Below are 18,090 nucleotides of genomic sequence, written 5' to 3' on the forward strand. Positions count from 1 at the left end.
TATCAGATTGCAAGGAAGTTATTTTTAAAACAAATCCCAGATTACATGTAACCCCCCTTTCTTGGAGGATGCCCATGTTGCTGGACTTGTTTGGGGAAACTTTAACAGGAAAACTTTGCAGGATCGAGTTGGGGATGTGTTGTTTTGCGAAAAAAAGGCAGCATAAATCATACACTGGCGCTCAAGTGAGGCACTGCCCTGTGCATAAGCGAAACGTCCAATGTAATCTTCATTGAGTTGAGTAATCCTTCGCAGTTGAAAAGTTTACACGATCCCAATCCGTCGAGTACAGTGGTCCCAATTTTGGAGGGCATGTTTATTTGATGACTGTTTATTACATCAGCGAGTTGTCTCATGTCTCAGAAACGAATCATTCGGGCCACCAGTGCCGGTATCCTTTATCTGGTGGATATTAATATCTGAAATATATATTTCCAAATAAAAAACCCACTTCCAGGGCTTAATTTTCCTCCGGGTGTTCCGGCAACGTATAATCTCAGCCAGAGAACGGGAAAAGGGAAAAAAGCACCACTAATGCTATTATTTTCATATTTCCAACCGGCGTTACGACTTCTTTCTCGAAGAATACTAAATTCCGCGAAATCCTCGAGCGTAATGCGATACTCATTAGAGAGGGGCTTCTGCAGACATGAAACGGAGATATCGGCGTATCATGAATTTCCCGCCCGGGCGAATGTTTGTAAACTTATGAGGCAGGAGCTTTGTTTCAGAACTTCCCTTCGTACACGTGAAAAGCATCAGGATGTCATTCTATGTTACTTCCGAGGGTGAGGGAGAGGGCGGAAGCGAGGTATGGGAAAGGAAGAGATTAATTTAGCAGTAGCAATCTCCAAATTGGTACAGGACATCAGCTCACTTGCACACATGTTCTCGTGTGCTGTACACCGCACCAAAAAGCTCCAAAGTGCCAATCAGACATCAAGAGGCCTCCCACACATCATGTCATTCATTCGTCGCATCTACCCCACCACCATCACCACCACCACCACCACCATCAGGCTCTAATCACGTCTCATCTCTGAACCGAGTCAAGCGAAAGGTTTATGTAAAACGCATCAGTAAAATGACCTTCGTATGCTTGATTTCCCATCCCCTGATAGGGAAACTGCTAGCTTTAAACCCCGCAAGTGCAGCCGGGCTTCAAGGACATGTGCGGGTGATGGGGGCGACTCGACGAGAGCAGCTGCTCTCCACATCGGGAAACGTGACTAGCACAATAGGAAACGTGTGTGGAATCGTGTCGTTCTGTCCCGGCGTTGGTAAATATAACATGGCGCAATATACATACGACCGGGTTTTCTGCTTTTGTCTCGGGCCCGAGATGCGAGGATGGTTTAGGATACCCCCCTCTCCCAGCAGGCCAAGGGTAGGTTGTCATCGAGACCAAGGGTTTTCCGATCGAAACCCATTTCCCAGCCCCTGAAGGGTAATAATACTAACGGCCAGGTCGGGCCGTGTTTCGCCGACCTGGTGAAGGAAAAGAAAAAGGGACACTACAGTGAGTGCTGGATTGTGCGTGTGTGTGTCTTTGTGTCCAGGACACCCGTGCTGCATAACCTAATTAATCCTCACATTCTATTACTTCATATCTTCTTAAGTAAAATGTTCATCTTCTCACGTGTAACGAAGAGTCTGTTGCAATTTCCTCCACATTGTCCCAACTTTCGTTTTGTGTAGCGGAGAAAAACGGTATGGTACTGTAGTGCAGGCCTAAAAGACGTCGTTATTGGCACACGCTGGAATGGATTAAAGCTTTACCTCTCGTCTTCGAACGGTCTCGCCAGGCCCGCTCGTTACGCCACTTGGGCCAGGCTCATTGAAAAACATTTCACCGTAACGACGGTCCTGGTCCATTGTTTCTTCTGGCGGCCGTTTTCTCCCTCCCGCCGGCTTTGCGGTGGAAAGCTTTCGCCATTCTTCTGCAACTACTACTTCTTCCCTCTAGTCGCCTAGGCTTTGTCTTCCACCCCCGAGCCCAATCAACCGCCCTGAGTGCCTCGGTTCTCGGTTTGCGGTTTATCCTTCCACTTCTTCTGCTTCGGCCCGGGGAAAATTCTTCTCGTATTCTTTCGCCGCGGGTAGATTCGGTAGGAAAAGCGATCCCCTCCCGGCCTCCCGGTGGCGAGACCGCAATAAAACAAAACACTCACCCACACACAGTCCGGGGGAATTTCTCGCCACGGTGAGCCTCCAACAAGTCAGCATTTATTTGAATGTTTTTCTCCAACGTTGCAACGGGCTGGTGCCAACCCTTAAGGGAAGGGAGAGGGGGAGGGAGGGTAAAGGACGGATTTCGGACGCCTCTTGTACTAATGCCCGCCGGGGAAAACTATCGCATTTTCTTTGATTTCGTTCGGTGGAAGTTTCCAAATAAATATTATCGATGAACACGGCACAACAATTGCAAAGTCCTTCGGGGGAGGAGAGGGAGAGAGAGGGAGGGAGGGAGGGAGGAAACCGCGAGAGCAGGACTAAATGGGGTAAAAGCACTCGACGTAAATTACAATGACCACAATGGGTAACCCGATGGGCAACCGAACCGCCCTGGTTCATCATTTCTCGTGGTGGTCTCGGTTTCCCTGCTTTGTTTTTCCCACTTTTCCCATCGGAATTACCGGTGCAGAAAGGGTGCCGGTGTCTTTCATCGCTGCTTGGCGCTTTAGTGTGGCTTTTTTTTTCTCGGGGTTCCTTCGACCACAACCACAAGAAGCGAAGAAGGGGGAGGGGGAGCTCGTTAGCATGGACCATCGTTGCAGCAAAGTTTTGTTTGATTTTATTTTGCTCCCTGTCATTTTTGAAATAAATGGTACGGTTTTGATTTTACGTTTATAGTCGACACCCCGGAAGGTAGGCGATGGGAAGGGGTTTTGCCAATGTTTTCATCGCCTCGTTTGTTACACGGTATATTATTTTTAAACTTTCTTTTGACAGCTCCAACCAGGCGGAAAAAAGGAAAGGCCGGAAAGAAACATCGCACCAGCGAGCAAAAACAAAACGGCTCGTCATCTCTAACATCCAGCCCAAGACGCACACTTCCCTCTTGTATGTCTTTTCCCCCCCCCATTTAGGAGTAGTTCAAAGGGAGTCCCAAGCCTTCGTTTCCGGTCTCCCGTCCGCCGAGCAAAGTCGCTCTCGAGGGCCAACGTTCAAAACGCCGTTCTTCGCTGATAATTGCCGTAAACCGTGCCGGGACGAACCGTGACCTCTCGTTCTCGTGCTGCATCCTTTAGTCAGGCCTCGAGCCCGACTCAACACGTACACGTACGACTCTCCCACACCCCCCGCCCCGCGTTCCACCCACGTTCGGTTTTGGTGGCTTTTCGCCGTAACGGATTTCAACGTGACAACGTGAACCACTTATGGCTGGTACTTGCCTTGTTTTCTGGAGGAGATGGCCTGGTACCAGCTGGATGCCACCGCGCGATGGGCACGATTCACGAATCTTGTGCCGTGCCGGAAATAACGTTCAGGGCACACATACACACACACCGGTGAGACACACGGTCACACGCCCTCGAGCTCGTTTGAATGCTCAATCGATTTTGCACTTGCGATTCTTCCTTAGCCAGAACCCCTCAACGCTTGGGGATGTGGGACCGTATGTGAATGTTTCCTTCTAATTGAATTTTAATTTAAATGCATTTATCTCGAGTGCACTTGAAAGCGCCCCATTAAAGCGGGCTCGACAAATTGCTGCAAGGATGGTTCCTTCCAGGTGAAGAAACTCTGGTTCTTTTCCGTGATGAGACTCGCTGATGAAGAGTTGAAGCTTTTATTCCATTGGAAAAGATTCATTAGTCGCCGATAGGGTTTTTCTTCTCCGAAGCTCAAAAGCCTTTCCTCGTTCCTGTTTGAACTTTTGTAATCAACTTGTTGAAATTAATCAAACGAAACGGGGGAAAACCTTCGTCTTCTCAAATCAAAGGTTCCAACATATCCTATCCTGTAATCGAACTTGCTCTACCTTCCAGATGCCCTCTCGGTGTCCTCGGTGTGTCGGTTTTTTTTTTCCGGAATGACACGTTTTAGTGCACTTCTGAGCCGCACCAGGAACCGGAGTGTGACCTTCCGGCTCGGCTCAATCTACTCTCGTATCTCGTCAGATTCAAATCAGAACACAACGGCGGTTTGTGCCACTTTGTGTGCGGAGTGGGTTTCCATTTCAATCTACGGTTACTCTCGTTCCCCCCGGGGGAGGAAGTGACATTCGACACACAGCACAGCTACAGAATCTTGACCCTTTAACACTATCCCGTTTTGGTCTTCCCTCCCAAACCACACCAACCTCCACCACAATGTGATGTTCTAGAACGGAGAGCCAAAGAGTTGCGAAAAAGAAGCCAACACCAACACCACCAGCACCACAACAACACAACCACTTTAAAGGCCCACCAGGTCGCACGAAAGTGCAATTAATCCTCATCAAAGTTTTAAAGAGCAACCAAACAACCAACCCCTCCGCGCCCAACACCACCAAAGAGTCCAAGTTCACGACCACGAGCGCCGAGGTTCGGTAATGTTTCCGCGTGCGGAACTCCGGAAGCCGTTCCAGGCGTCAGCTTCCGTTCACGTCCGAGTCCCCAGTGCAACTGAAGGCAAGCCTTTGCGAGAGCGAATCTCGTCCTCGAATCTCCGTTTACGGCGAAAAGCGCTAGATGCGAGGCGCACACTTTTGTTTCATTCCTTCGGCTCTAGGCTTTTCCACCGGAACGTTATGTTCGTGTGTCTGTGAGTATTTCATTTCCTTTTCCTTGTTTTTCGGTTTTTTTTTTGTTTCTTTTATTATTGATGCCAACACGTCCCGTTCGGTTGTTGGTTCCGTTTTGCCCTCGAAACGAACATTTCCGCATCTCTGCCCTTTCGTTCCAGCGGCCTCGATTTTCCAACGCACGGCGAGGAAAACACTTCATCGTCGGAGCCATCGCTTGGGCACGATTTCGGCACTCGTCTCGGTGTGTTTTCGCTCCATATAATTTTCCAGTTTTCCCTCTCGATTTTCCCGCCCCCGTTGCTTGCATCGAACAGCCACTTTCGTCCCATTTCTCTACGTCCTTTTTGCCTTTTTTTCACAAGGTCGATAATGGGAAGTGGAAGGCCTTCATCAGCGTGGCGAACGCCATCGCTGCACCGCTCGTCATATCCACTTTATTTGTTTTATTAATTATGTACCATGCTCGCTGTGTGTCGTCCCGAATCTCACCGCATGTCCGCACCGTCGTGTCTGTCGTGTTTCCGTGCACAAGCCTTGCAATCCCTACAGCATCCCGTGCCCGTGTTCAGCTCTCGGTTTCGGGCTCGAGGCACTGCTCGGGCGCGCCGGCGCTCAAATTTGCGCGGGAAAACCCGCGAAGGGGAAATTCAATACACGTGCTTTCCCGGTGCCGGTTCCGGGGATGCGCGTTGGCGCGATTTTTGTTTTGCTTTGCTCAGCCGCGGTGTTTTCATTTGAGGTTATGTTTAACAAACCATAAAGGGTTGAAGATACCTCTTTCAAGCAAGTAACTTTGTTACATTTGGAGTGAAATTAAATTTGAACGAAAATTCCATTTGTTCCTCGTGCACATGAGTATTGAAGAAATTGAGAAAAACCTTTTGGTAAGGGTGGAAAATATGAAAAGTAGTCCATCTTTATATGCTCAAGCAACAGGTGGTTTGGTGGCAATTCTACTTCATGGTAGATCCACAATAAAAACACAGTCGATTCACTTCCTGCGATTTGATCTTTCTGTACTTTGAAAAATTGTTTTCATTATTTCATTGATTTTATTAGAAGCTTAAGAGGTTAAAAAACATAAGTATAAAGGCCATTTCACCATAGGCAGAGGCTAACCATTTCACCATACGAATAGCAAACAGAAATAATTAGATCAATCGTCAATTAGGTTTTTCCTTCTTGTACGACCATGTTTCCAAAGTTTCACGCAACGCATAATCTCCAATGACCCATGAACGTCACCAAAGCCTTATGGCTGGCATGAATTTAGATCAACGGATAAATGATTGATTTTCATTCTCACAGTTTTTTTTCCGCTAGTTGGCAACATCCGAACGACGATGACTGCATAATGCATGAACGTAATTTCATAGAGGCTCATTTAAAACCATTATATAAAAATTATCACTCATTCTAAGCGTTTGTGGTGACATAATAATAATAAAAACATGCCCCACCACGTTGCGAGCCTCATGGAAGGGAGTTATTTGTATAAAAAATAATCATGGCACAATTTTAAACACACAAACGATAATGGGGTTGGGAAAAAAGTTAAATGCCCACCAAGCACTCAGTGCTCTAGCGTTTTATCTCCCTCTATCCCACGCCTGCTGGGATGTGGTCAGCGGTGAGGAGTTTCCCGTGACCGAACGGAGGACCAAAGGACGAACGCATGGACATGGTGAACGCGATCCTAACAAAGCTCGGACAGCTCGGCTACGCAAAAGGTAAATAAAATAATAGCTCACGGTTTGCTGGTGAATGTTTAATGCATCAAATTGGAATGAATTTTGCTGCTCTACTACTTAATAATTAAATAACTGTGCTCGCCCAGGCTCATCATTCCCTCCAAACTGGTCAGGTTAGGATACCATTTATGAAAGAATCTTATTTTGACCATTGTTTTTCTAATTATCTTTAACGGTAGATTTGTTCAAAATGAAAAAAACTCCGCTGTTTAACCTATTTTGAAATCGAAAATAATTGAATATACTCATCCAAATCGGTCACCTAGTATTACACAAAGGTTGGCAAAAGTAGTCCATCCATCGTGTCAAAGACTAAAATGGTTGCTGATAAAGTCAAGTGCTAGAGAGACCCATCCATTGCCAAATACCAACGGTAGAAAATCATCTTCTGCCGATTCTGCAAGGAATCGCAAAGCAATGGTGGTAGGTGGAAACATTACGCAAACGGTTGCGCAAGGACTCGCTGGCACCGCCCACTTTTCGCGGAAAAGCGTACTACCGCTCACTTGCTCGCACGTGCACCTGCTACTGTGCGGTGTGGAATCTGCTCGTCCTTATCTAGCAAGGACGAGAAAATTTGCATATTTCCTCGCACAAACTCGATCCATCTGCGGGATCCACAGTTTCGCTTGAGACTTGCGTTCTATTTGAACGTGTGACGTTGACTCGGTCGGTTGATTGTTCCAGTGAAACACCATTTTCCAGTGCAAAAAAACATTCTTGCAAATAGTGTTTCCATTTTGAACAGAACAGTAGCAGAAAAGAGTTTTATTTGGTGTTAAAAAGGTTAATAAACAAAAATTTGCCTGCATTTAGAGAGTTCTTAACAAATAGTTCGTGTTTGTGAAAGAGAACATCCACGAGTGATGTTAAGAATGTGACATAAAATATATCATCAAAAAGCTATCGAAAAGCTTGTGACATGTTTCGTTGATTAAAAAGAAACAAAATAACTGTTTTGCAAGCATTAAGCTGCCATACACAACATGAACACTCTGGCACAAAGTATCAGTCCGATACAATCGTCTCTGGGGCGCTTGGTAAGTTTTAAACATGAATTAATTTTTCAACCCACACACATATCGAAAAGGCCTCGAATGGAAATTTCATTTTCACGTGATCTGCTGATTATCCGAGGAATTTTTTCCCCCACGAAACACATGGAACACGAGCTTTTAAATTCACTTTCAAACAGCCAACGGAAGTTCAAAGGTAAAAAAAACCCCTCCACCCGCCGCACGAGTCCCCAGAGCGGCAGTGACGCAATGTCACACTGTATGTGTCTCGCCGCCTTTTTTTTTTTTGTATCTGACGGCAGCCATTTCGGAGGAGAACTCCAAGAGGGCACGCACCCGACGTACCTCTGAAACCATGACATTTTAACCCCCGGCTCGAAATACCGAAGGAGAGATGAGTTGTGCCAGACACAAATTGTTGCAAATGGTATCGATTTTCGCCGATTTATCAGCGTGCGACGACGAATCGTCATCAGGAATCGGCCAGGCTCTCGGATGGCGGCGGCAGTTTTCTTCCGGTTGATGAATTGCAAGTCGGAATGTATACAGTTTGAACTCAATCGTATCGATTAATACACGCATCAAAGTGTTCGAAGTTGTGTTTTGAATATTTTTCTGATTTAATTTTAAATCTTTAAAGAGCAATGAGCATTTAAATATTATTGATTTTGATGTAATTGTTTTAGGAGAATGGACCTTTATAAAATTAAAGACCTTTATCGAAAAAGAATTTAGGAAACACAAAAAAAACCAATACAAACAGCCTTCTGATCGTCATAAATTGAAGAAGTCTCGTCTCTAACGAATGCAACAACCCTTGAAACAAGAACTAATTCGATTTCCTACAAGAAACCCACGCCGTCGGAAGGTGATAAAAACATAATGATACAAGTGAAGTGAATTGAAAAAAGCAGAATGCGCCTCTAGAAAAAAGGGAATATGAAAATGAAACGAAGATGGCGATGATGATGATGAGTGCGACATCCGAGAGGTTGTGATCCGGAAGCAAAAACAATCTCGCGGCGGATATCACGATTCCGCGGGCAAATCGGAAATTCTATTTCAATTTCACTTACGTTACGATTTCATCTTCCATGCGTATTTTTTCCTCACCTCGGCTTTGGCGCAAAGAAAAGTGTCTTTAATGGGTGTGAGTGTCGTCAATTGCACCATCGCAAGGGTGTTGAACAACCGCCGACCAGGCGGCTCCATCGACGACAGAACCGTCCAAACCAATTATCTAATGAGTCGTGGCCTGACCATCGCACCAGGAACAACATCGATCGAGGAAAAGGGGAGCGCACATCATTATTATTAGTTTCATGTTTACCTCCGTATGTGACACCGTAGAACAATTGTCCCCTCGAGGTGTGTTACGTTCACACCCTCTTGGTGTCTCACCGGGAAATGCATTGTCATTGTTTACTGTCCCTCCTCTAGTGGTGTTGTGGCCCCGTTACAAAGCCACACGACCGCCGGTGAACCGGGTGAGGATTCTCCAAGACAAGAACATCAAATCCCATCACATAATCAACTTTTCATGAAGTGACGCCACGCGGAAGAGAAGGTCCTTTTGTGTGCAAACGTCCCATAAGAAGTTTGCGGTTCGAACGCCTCAAGACGAAGACATCCAATTGACCGACAGACGATACTTGGAGAGAGTTGGGTTTTCTTCTTTACCATGCTGCACTGTCATCGAGCAAATGTTTGATGAACCTAATGTTTGGGTTTCGTTCGGGGAAAGGGGGAGCAAGCAAATCGAAAAAGACTTTATTAACCATTTTGGTTAACTTCAGTCAAGACTTCAGGACACGCTGTTGTCTGCGAGCTATTAAGGGACCTCCCGTGGAGCTGGCTGGCGGTGAAAGGAACCGTTTCACTTTGGTCACCGTTGTAGTGCGAGTATCACAACCTGAAACCGACCTGGGATAAACAAACGTGATTAATAATGTTGAGAAAAAGAAATAGACGCGTAGTAAAAGGTGGGGAGTTTATGTCAAAGGAAAACGAAGTGAAAAACAAATTTACAAGCAAATGAGCCAATGTTGGCAAGGGAAAGGCACCTGACCTGGATGATGGGAAAATAGATTTTGATAAATGATAACCTTGATTGAGTCGTACCAGTGAATAATGCCGTTTCCCGGCGGTCGCTTTTCTTCTACTCTTTCTCTCTTTCTCATGTCCTGATCGGGACTACATTACGCTCACAGCAGGACCTCGACTCCGCCGGCCCGTCCATCAAGCAATGCACGACCTCGGCATCCGCCCCCTCCTCGTCCTCCTCCTCCTCCTCTTCCTCCACGACCACGGCGGCCGCACTGATTCTCTCTGTCAGCGGGGGTGACATCCGTACAAACGGCACGACCCTCGTCGTCGGCGCGACCACCGTCGAGGCGACGCAGCACCCGAACGACTTCCTGTCGACATCCCTGTCATCGCCGGCCGCATCCTCGGTGGCCGCCAATTATCTCCTCCACCAGCACCACCTCCAACAGCACCATCACGAACAGCAGCAGCAGCATCAGCATCAGCATCAGCAGCACCAGCATCAGCAGCACCAACACCAGCAGCTCGCCCAGGACACCCGGCCGTCCGCAGGGAACGAAGGGCCCAACGAAGGATCGACCCCCGGGGGTGCCTCGGCTAGTGGCGACGGCTCCAGTGGGTCCTCCTCGAACGGAAAGCAACACCAACGCAGCAGCAACAACACTGGCAACACAGCGGCGATCGTTTCGTCCTCACCCGAACCGACCTCCATCGTGGCGCCCATCGCCAACACGTCCCTGGCCCACGTCAACCCTTTCCACGGTGGAAACAGCGCGGCCACGGCCCTCACGAACGGTACGACCGAATCCTTGGCCCAATTGAGTGCGAGATTGATTAAATTAGCTTCTTCCTTCCAACGGCTCCGGTTTTCCACTTTCCCGTGCTGCAGACTTTTACCCGGAGTATCGGATCAGCTCGGAGTATCGGCTCAACTCGCACCACCACCATCACCACCATCATCACCACCCCCACCACCACCACCACCATCATCCGCACCATCACGGACCGCATCATCCCCGGGACCTTTGGACGGCGGCGGCGGCGGTCGCTTCGCACGACGGTATCCTGGACGAAGGCTGCGATAGCTACAGCCTGCGCCATGGCCACGGTGAGTAGGTGTCCACACTGATACAACAAGGGGTGGGGAGTTGTGAGGGAGGGAGGGCGAGAATCTTTGGCCAACAGTTCAGCTCTACCCACTGCAACAAGAAAGTTAATAATCGAGTTCAATTTTAGAGCAAATTATTGACTTTCCACAGTCCCTAAGCTCGTTCCGTCGTCGTGCTCTTCGTCGTTGTTGAAGGCACCGCGCTGCCTTGCGCGTCTCGAGGGCTTCAAATATTGACTCTCCACAACAGGCGAGCAGGCGAACTACAAGCCCAAACCGACCGAAACTCCATTCTTCCTTCGGGGCGACGTGTGCACGTCAGTCCATGGGAACGCTGCAGCAGCAATAAGCTGAAAACCAATAGAGGCCACCCGAAGGAAGGGAGACACTGGAGGACGAGGGCATGTGTTCATCGTTAGACAAATAGTTCCCTCCCCCTTCCTTCCAACCCATTTTTCCCCGGTCTTCCCTGGACTGTATGCCCTCCAGTGCAGGAGTATTTATGTTTCGTATTTTATACGAAAACAAATTCAATTAACAGTTAAGCAGTTAAACAAACTGCGGGCAGATTCGAGCCCCGGAGGCTATCGTCGCTTTAAATCAACTATCGACAACCAGAAGCATATGCTTGCTGCCAGAGGGTACATAACCATTATTGAAAATGATAAGGTTGGCAATGCAAGCAGGAAATTGTTTGAGATAGAATCACTAAACGATATTGAACTTATCCAAACAGAATCATAAGTTGTCCATGAATATTGTAATAATTTTGTTGTTCTAACTTTTTTTACTAAACTAAGTATTGTATTCCAAAACAATTGTGCATCTACTAAACCGTAAATGGTTTGATTCGCATATTTCCAAAAACGTTGTTTTTCTATACACCCTCTTAGTAATTATGTTCAATACATGAAAATCGTGATAAATTTCGTTTGCAAACCTTTGAGGCTAACAAAAATGTATGAGATATCTTTGAACGAAAGAATTCAAACTAAAATCTCATTCTAGCTGCCCAAATATGTCTTTCCAGAAGAAGAATGAATGAAGCATTTTCCTCGTCCGTGCACGCATTAAAACGATCTCCTGAACCTTTCACCAGCAGAGACCGAACCGACGAGTTTGATGTCAGTTTTGCATGTTCCCGCCAACATGAAAAAGAAAAACTTAACAGTTTTCCATTGAACCTGTCGCCCGTGGACGACTTTTCGACCTGCGACTTTTTCGTCATGTTGCGCTCGCAGATAATCAAAGAATAAATTACACAAAGAACTTTAATATTTGGACGCAGCGGGCGGTGCTTCCTTTCTTGCGAGCGTCCTTGTTAGCATGTGTGTGTGTGTGTGGGTGTGGGAGGGATCCTGTAAGTGTGTCATCCTTTGCACTCCGACGGATGGTGTCTCGCTCGCTTCTTTGCGCACAATGCGCTGCAAACGGAAACTGTCTTCCAGCGACAAAAAACCGCCTTCTTCAAATGGAAACGGAAGTTCAATCTCGTCGCAAAACATCGTTGGCATCTTCACGAACGACAAACGATTTTTCTCCCATATTGTGTTCTTGTTTTTTTTTTTAAAGAAAGATAGTCGCTAAAGTGTTTTCGTCGATATTTTCCATGTTTGCTTTGAATTAATGTCAATTTTTTTCCTTTTCTTTCGCATGTCATCATTTTCGAACTCTCCACGTTCACCTTTTGGTCAAACGTGAACCCCTAGGTACGAAAAACATACGCAACGAACGTTCAGCGTTTTTCGATTTCGCGACAGCCCCGACCACCGCACATCCGGCCGCCGCTGCCGCCGCCTACTGCTACCGGCTTTCCACGCCTCCCCAGCTGGTGAAGCGCGAGCCGAGCGACGGTAAGTGAAATGTCTTAAAAATCGTGTCACCAAGTTTAAGCCCAAGGAGTAAAACCTACCGCCGCCGGAACGGAAATGTAACCAAAATTGACTTCCAAATTGGTCGAACAAACAGAACTCCTCAAACTCGCGCTTTTATTCTCGCTTACACACACACACACACACACACCGTGGCGAGCCTGCGAGAAAATGAAGCAACAATCAACAGATGAATAATCGTGAATCAAAATTGCCACATAATTTAATTCCGTCGGTTTTTCGCGATATCCCGCCCGACGCGTTCACATTTCCATTTCTTTCGCTTCCACCACGAGGGGTGAAAAACGGCTGGTGCCACTTGGCCAGCACTTGTCGCGCTTCTTACGATGTTTTTCTCCCCCAGGGAGCGATTCGTTCCGACATACGGTGTCAAATAGGGCAGAGAAAGAATGCCACCCCCGGAATGCCTTTCCCTAATCCACCTACAGCATAAACACAAACAACCCACTAAACGGAAGAAAATATCGGCACACAATCTCAATGGAGCGACAGATTGTTGATGTCTCCATCGGGTTGGATCGTATCCTCATATTTCTCCTTCCTCTTGTTACTCAATGTGCGATGAAATTGAATTCAATTGCTTCACGCGCGCAGCAAATTTTATCCGCGAAATCCACACGCAGGTGTAGAATAAAAAATGTAAATTTTCATTTTCTTGCTCACGCTTTTCATCCCAAACACACGACGTCGATGATATCGCGGTATCGAAAATTAATATTCATTACTGATCGTCGCTCTGTGGCTTCGGTGATTCTTTTAGGCTTCGGGGCCAATGCCGGTGGCTAGTCTAACATGAGGCGGATGGGATTTTCTTCTCTTATGGCACTTTTTTGTTTTGCTTGGAGAAGGTGGACATGATGCGGGGCTGTGGAAAATCAGGAGCGATTGTTTGGCGCTGATTACAGGGAAATACTTTTACCTACGAACAGCTTCCTGATGCACCGAGTTGATTGGTTTTGCAGATTAGGGATTATTGAACAGCTCGGTAGCAGAAGTCAAAATTTTGTTTTACTGCTTTACCTGTATTCAGTAGAAACATCTATTTTGCACTGAACACATTGAGCTGTATACTTTACAAATGGCTGAACGCTCAATTCATACTTTGGCTTTAACATGTTGATGAAAAGCTGCTCCTGAACAACCTCGGAACTTTTCAGAAGAAGAATTATACCAAACGAGTGAGTTTGGCTCGCTGAAAAGTATCAGCATTACGCGTCATTTATTATTCATTTTTTACATTAAACCTTTACCACGTTTCGTATACCCCGGGTCGAGGCAAAGGGCTCGATTCGCTTCCAAACGAGGCTGCAGGTTCCCTGCCATCCCTCCCATGGGGGTTACCGACGCGTGGCCAAACATTTCATTAGCATTAGCACCCTTTGCCAGCCAAACCGGGGTTGGAGTTCGCATTCCTTCAAGTCCATCAACCAGCTCGTCGGTTTTCGGACCAGAAGAACCCTTTTCTCGTTGCAACCGAAACCGAAACCGAGTGAAGCATAAAATAGCTTCCTCCCACCACCCATGGTCACCCGAAAATCACCCCTCGTTCACGCTAAATCTTAACAGGCAGGCAACTCTATTATCGGGTCATCATACACAACCACCGTTTATGAGCAGTTTGTTTACGCAACAAACACATATAATCGCTCCTGCAAGGGCTGGGGGTTAAGCTTTGAGCGCCAGGACCTTCGTACCATACCAGAATGGGCATTTCACTTCAGAAAGTTAGGGGTGAACACGAAAACAATGGAGATTAAATTTGCAACAAGTCAAACGGGGCAAGCGGGGATTGGGGCAGGGGGATGTAACTGAGCTAATGGTCCACGTTCTTCAGGCCACGGCAATGAATCGCCACAAAAACGAGCTGCTAATTGTTTGTCTACATAATTGATATAAATGAAATGAAGCTTCTAATTGAAGTCACCCTCGCGCGGCTGGTGCCGAGTGCCCTCCCGGTCGAAGGTTGGCGATTTTCCGGCCCACAGGAGCCCGCTGGCATCAAACCGGGGCTGCATAAACCGGGGCCGTGCGAAAAGAATCTCTGATTTCTTCTCTCCAAAAATGTCGATCTATTAATATTGCATGACGACGAACGTTGTATCCATTCAATCCCCGGCGGGATTTTGGCCTGTGTACCTGTGTGCACCGAAAATCCGATTACTTCCACACCCGTGCGAAGGTAGTGGCTTCCAAAAGACTAACTCCCAAAATCTGCGTCAGCGGTGCTTGAAGGCAACAGCCCGCCGCTGCTTCTCTATTAACGACATTAATTATTCAGGGCGCATCTGCTTTTAGCAAATCTTCAGCCATGCAGCAAAGGATGCTTGCATTAGCGAACGTTTACTTCCAACCCCCTCTACTTTCGGCATATAAGAAGCGGCCATCTGACGACTTTATCTCTTCGTTACAGTATCGACAGCCGCCTGGCATTCCTACTCGGAGCGCATGTTCTCCGATCCACTGTACACCTCGCTCAAGCTGCAAACCCAGCAATCGTCCCCGCCGCAGCTGGTTCCACAGCATTCCAGCATATTCCCCGACTCGACGTCTCACCTGGCGTCTGCCGCGGCGGCAGTGGCAGCGGCTTCCCTCGAGCATCAACATTCTCTTCTTGTCGCAGGCCACGGAGGACAAAGCCAGCAACCGTCGAACAGCGATGGTTCGCAGGCGACCGAAACATCGTTCCTCCATCAGAGCACCGCCGGTTACTCCTACCGCCAGACGGCGGACATTGTGACCTCCAGTGAATCCGATTACTGTACGGCCGTAAATGGATCATCCGGTGCGATCGCCAACATTGCTACGACGACAAACCCTTCCCCACTGAGTACCCTTCAGAGTGGAGGCAACGGTGGTCCGCTTCATCAGCGTAGGGGATCCCTTCAACTGTGGCAGTTCCTGGTGGCCCTGCTGGACGAACCTACGTCCAGTGCAGGCTGCATTGCCTGGACGGGGCGAGGTATGGAGTTCAAGCTGGTTGAACCGGAAGAAGTCGCTCGCCGCTGGGGCATCCAGAAGAACCGACCGGCCATGAACTACGATAAGCTTTCCCGGAGCCTTCGGTATTACTACGAAAAAGGCATCATGCAGAAGGTTGCTGGCGAGCGGTACGTATACAAGTTCGTGTGCGATCCGGAGGCTCTTTTCAATATGGCATACGGTACGACCGGCAATCAGAGCAACCAGTCGTGTACCGGCGGAACAGGTATGGAAGGCGCATTGCCCCACGGTAGCCATCACGGACCTGGTGGAACATCGTCTTCCTCCCCAAACTGCCACAATCCGTCCACGATTGGTGGTCAACTCGTTGGAGGTGATGGCACGGACGATGTCGAGCGAAACCATTACTTTAACGGAAGCTCCTCATCGTACAACCACGGAACCTGAGCATGCAAAGCAAAGAACCGTCGGGATGCGCTCATCATACAAGGACACATGTTTCCTGTTATGTAGCAGCAAATGGAGGTGGACGGCAACATCGGCACAATACAAACACTTGCTCATCAAAAGCATTGGACTTTTTCATAAAAATTGTCCATATAATAAACCCTTCCTATCATGGATTACTCCAAAGGTGGATCTGTTCTATTGAATGAAAAGCAATAAAGAGTATTTAACAACTAATTCTTTTTATGTGTGTAATCCTGAAAGTAAATTCCCTTTATTGAGATAATTGTATAATAGCTTTCGATAATATATACTACATAGGTATGTAATACGATAGACAAATGGAATCCTGAGTATAAAGCAAACATAATTAACGACAGAAGTAAGGAGGTGCATTTGATTTGGCCTCACGATTCTCCTTTTGGAGCTTGGCGAAAAATTCAGTGATGTCAGCTTGAGTAACCACTTGCTGGTTCGTTACAAACTGGGCCAGATGCTCGCGAAGTCGATCCTTCATTCGATTGTACTCAGTCAGCATGTCGACCTGCGTCAGTCGGTCGAGCTGCCCCAACATCTGCATTCCTCGCTCGTAGGACGATCCCGAGGCACCCTCCTGCCGTTGTTTTCCAACTTCTTCGTAATACTGTACGGTATCTTTTTCGTTCAGCAAATACATTACTTCGTGCTCTTTATACAGGAGACAGCAAGCCTTACACTGGCAGAGATACTTTCGCCATCCATCGGTCCAGAATGTGGCACCTTTTTTGTAGCATTTCTCGGTGTCGTCCTCAAGCGGCGGTTTTGTGCAAATATCTATTGATGGTGACGATTTCTCTTTTTGAGATTCTTCAGTGACTACTGTGGAGCTATCCAACCGGCGCTGTTTTGGTTCACTTGGACCAGCTTCGTCGGTAGCGACGTGGACCGTCTTAGAAACGGACTCATCCAACCCAGTTACATCTACCTGAACTGTGTCATCCAGAACGGTTTTGTTCTGGTCTTCAATTTTACCCACATAGTTCTTCAAAAATGGATTAGCTTCCATGCATTTCCCGCAGACCATCTCAGCGTACGTCTTTTCGTTCCTCGGCTCATCCACATCCAAATGCCGCATATGATACCAATCCTCGCACATAATGCACTGGATCATTTCGTCAGCTACGTCATCTTCCGGGTCGGGGTAAGGACGATGACAAGAGCAGTAAAGACCGGAGAAATTTTGATTATACCTGTTGAGGCTGTTTTCCTCCACCTTCTTCGGTTCCAGCTTGCATTTCACTTCCGGCATACGCTTGCCACCACAATCGCAACGGAAGTTGCGCTTCGTGTACAGTTCCAACAGCTCGTGATTGTCGTGACACTGCAGCGAACAAGCCAAGCAAACACCACTCCTTTTCGATTCATCGAGGCGGGCTTCCGGGACACAGGTCAGACAAGCATACAGCGCTTGCCGATCTACGTACCCCTGGAAAAGCAATCAACATTAATGTTACTCCGTATGACTCCGTGCAGTCGCTGCATCCGCGTCGCCACTTACCTTCGAGTATGTGCAGTTCTTTTCGTCCGACCCTCCCAGCACGGCCTGCGAAGTTTCTTCAAGTTCTTCCTGTTCCTTAAGGATATCTTCCATAGTAACATACGATGTTTCTGCTCCATCGTTTTGCTCCATTTTCCAAGCAGGGTTTTTACCTGAAACTGTACAATCGATTAGTGTCCGATGGACAGCACAGCGCCTGAAACAATCGCAACCAACCTTGTTCGACGTGAGCAGTTTGCTAAAATTTTGATGAGACGCACTGAACAATCCGAATAAACAATAAGTTACTACAATACAAAAATATCCGCCGGATATCCTTTTGATCCTGCACAATCGAGGTTTTCCGCGGATTTTCGGGCAAAAAGCGCAAAGGTCTCTGACAGTTGTTGTCAAAGCACTGTTGTACTTCATCGTATACATTCAAGGGTTCAAAGATTTCAGTAGCCAAAACTTTAATAAATTACAACATTCGTTGCAACAAAGGAAGAGTAAATTGCATATAAAATATTAATTTTAACATAATCCAATGAAATACACCTTGAGAAAAAGAATTACCCAAGCTTGAAGACATTTACAGCAGACTTGCATCAAAAACACGTTTCCGTCAAACTGCGAAGCATT

General features: G+C 47.2%; 2 protein-coding genes across 2 annotated transcripts; one reads left to right on the forward strand and one right to left on the reverse strand.

Moving 5' to 3' along the window:
- Nucleotides 1-7,469: 7,469 nt before the first annotated feature.
- On the forward strand, nucleotides 7,470-15,932 carry LOC131267413 (ETV5-related protein Ets96B-like). The gene is made up of 5 exons (XM_058270287.1): nucleotides 7,470-7,523; nucleotides 9,710-10,340; nucleotides 10,435-10,653; nucleotides 12,363-12,506; nucleotides 14,956-15,932. The coding sequence occupies exons 1-5, from the start codon at nucleotides 7,470-7,472 to the stop codon at nucleotides 15,930-15,932; spliced, it is 2,025 nt and encodes a 674-aa protein (XP_058126270.1).
- A 320-nt stretch (nucleotides 15,933-16,252) lies between these two features.
- LOC131262965 (putative E3 ubiquitin-protein ligase UBR7) lies at nucleotides 16,253-17,826 on the reverse strand. The gene is made up of 3 exons (XM_058265070.1): nucleotides 17,686-17,826; nucleotides 17,470-17,627; nucleotides 16,253-17,397 (listed from the first exon to the last, which is right to left on the reverse strand). Exons 2-3 carry the CDS (start codon nucleotides 17,599-17,601, stop codon nucleotides 16,303-16,305), a joined length of 1,227 nt encoding a protein of 408 aa, XP_058121053.1. The 5' UTR covers nucleotides 17,602-17,627; nucleotides 17,686-17,826; the 3' UTR covers nucleotides 16,253-16,302.
- Between the last annotated feature and the right edge of the window lie 264 nt (nucleotides 17,827-18,090).

Source organism: Anopheles coustani, chromosome 2, assembly GCF_943734705.1.
Source record: "Anopheles coustani chromosome 2, idAnoCousDA_361_x.2, whole genome shotgun sequence".
Lineage (NCBI taxonomy): Eukaryota > Metazoa > Arthropoda > Insecta > Diptera > Culicidae > Anopheles > Anopheles coustani.

What these genes read in the sequence shown, in the direction of transcription:
- LOC131267413 (XM_058270287.1), top strand. Translation starts at nt 7,470, where the DNA reads ATGAACACTCTGGCACAAAGTATCAGTCCGATACAATCGTCTCTGGGG. An exon ending in AATCGTCTCTGGGGCGCTTG is followed by an intron (nt 7,524 to 9,709) that starts GTAAGTTTTAAA and finishes TTACGCTCACAG; the next exon opens with CAGGACCTCGACTCCGCCGG. An exon ending in GAAGCGCGAGCCGAGCGACG is followed by an intron (nt 12,507 to 14,955) that starts GTAAGTGAAATG and finishes TCTTCGTTACAG; the next exon opens with TATCGACAGCCGCCTGGCAT.
- LOC131262965 (XM_058265070.1), bottom strand. Translation starts at nt 17,601, where the DNA reads ATGGAGCAAAACGATGGAGCAGAAACATCGTATGTTACTATGGAAGAT. An exon ending in AGAACTGCACATACTCGAAG is followed by an intron (nt 17,398 to 17,469) that starts GTAAGTGGCGAC and finishes TTGCTTTTCCAG; the next exon opens with GGGTACGTAGATCGGCAAGC.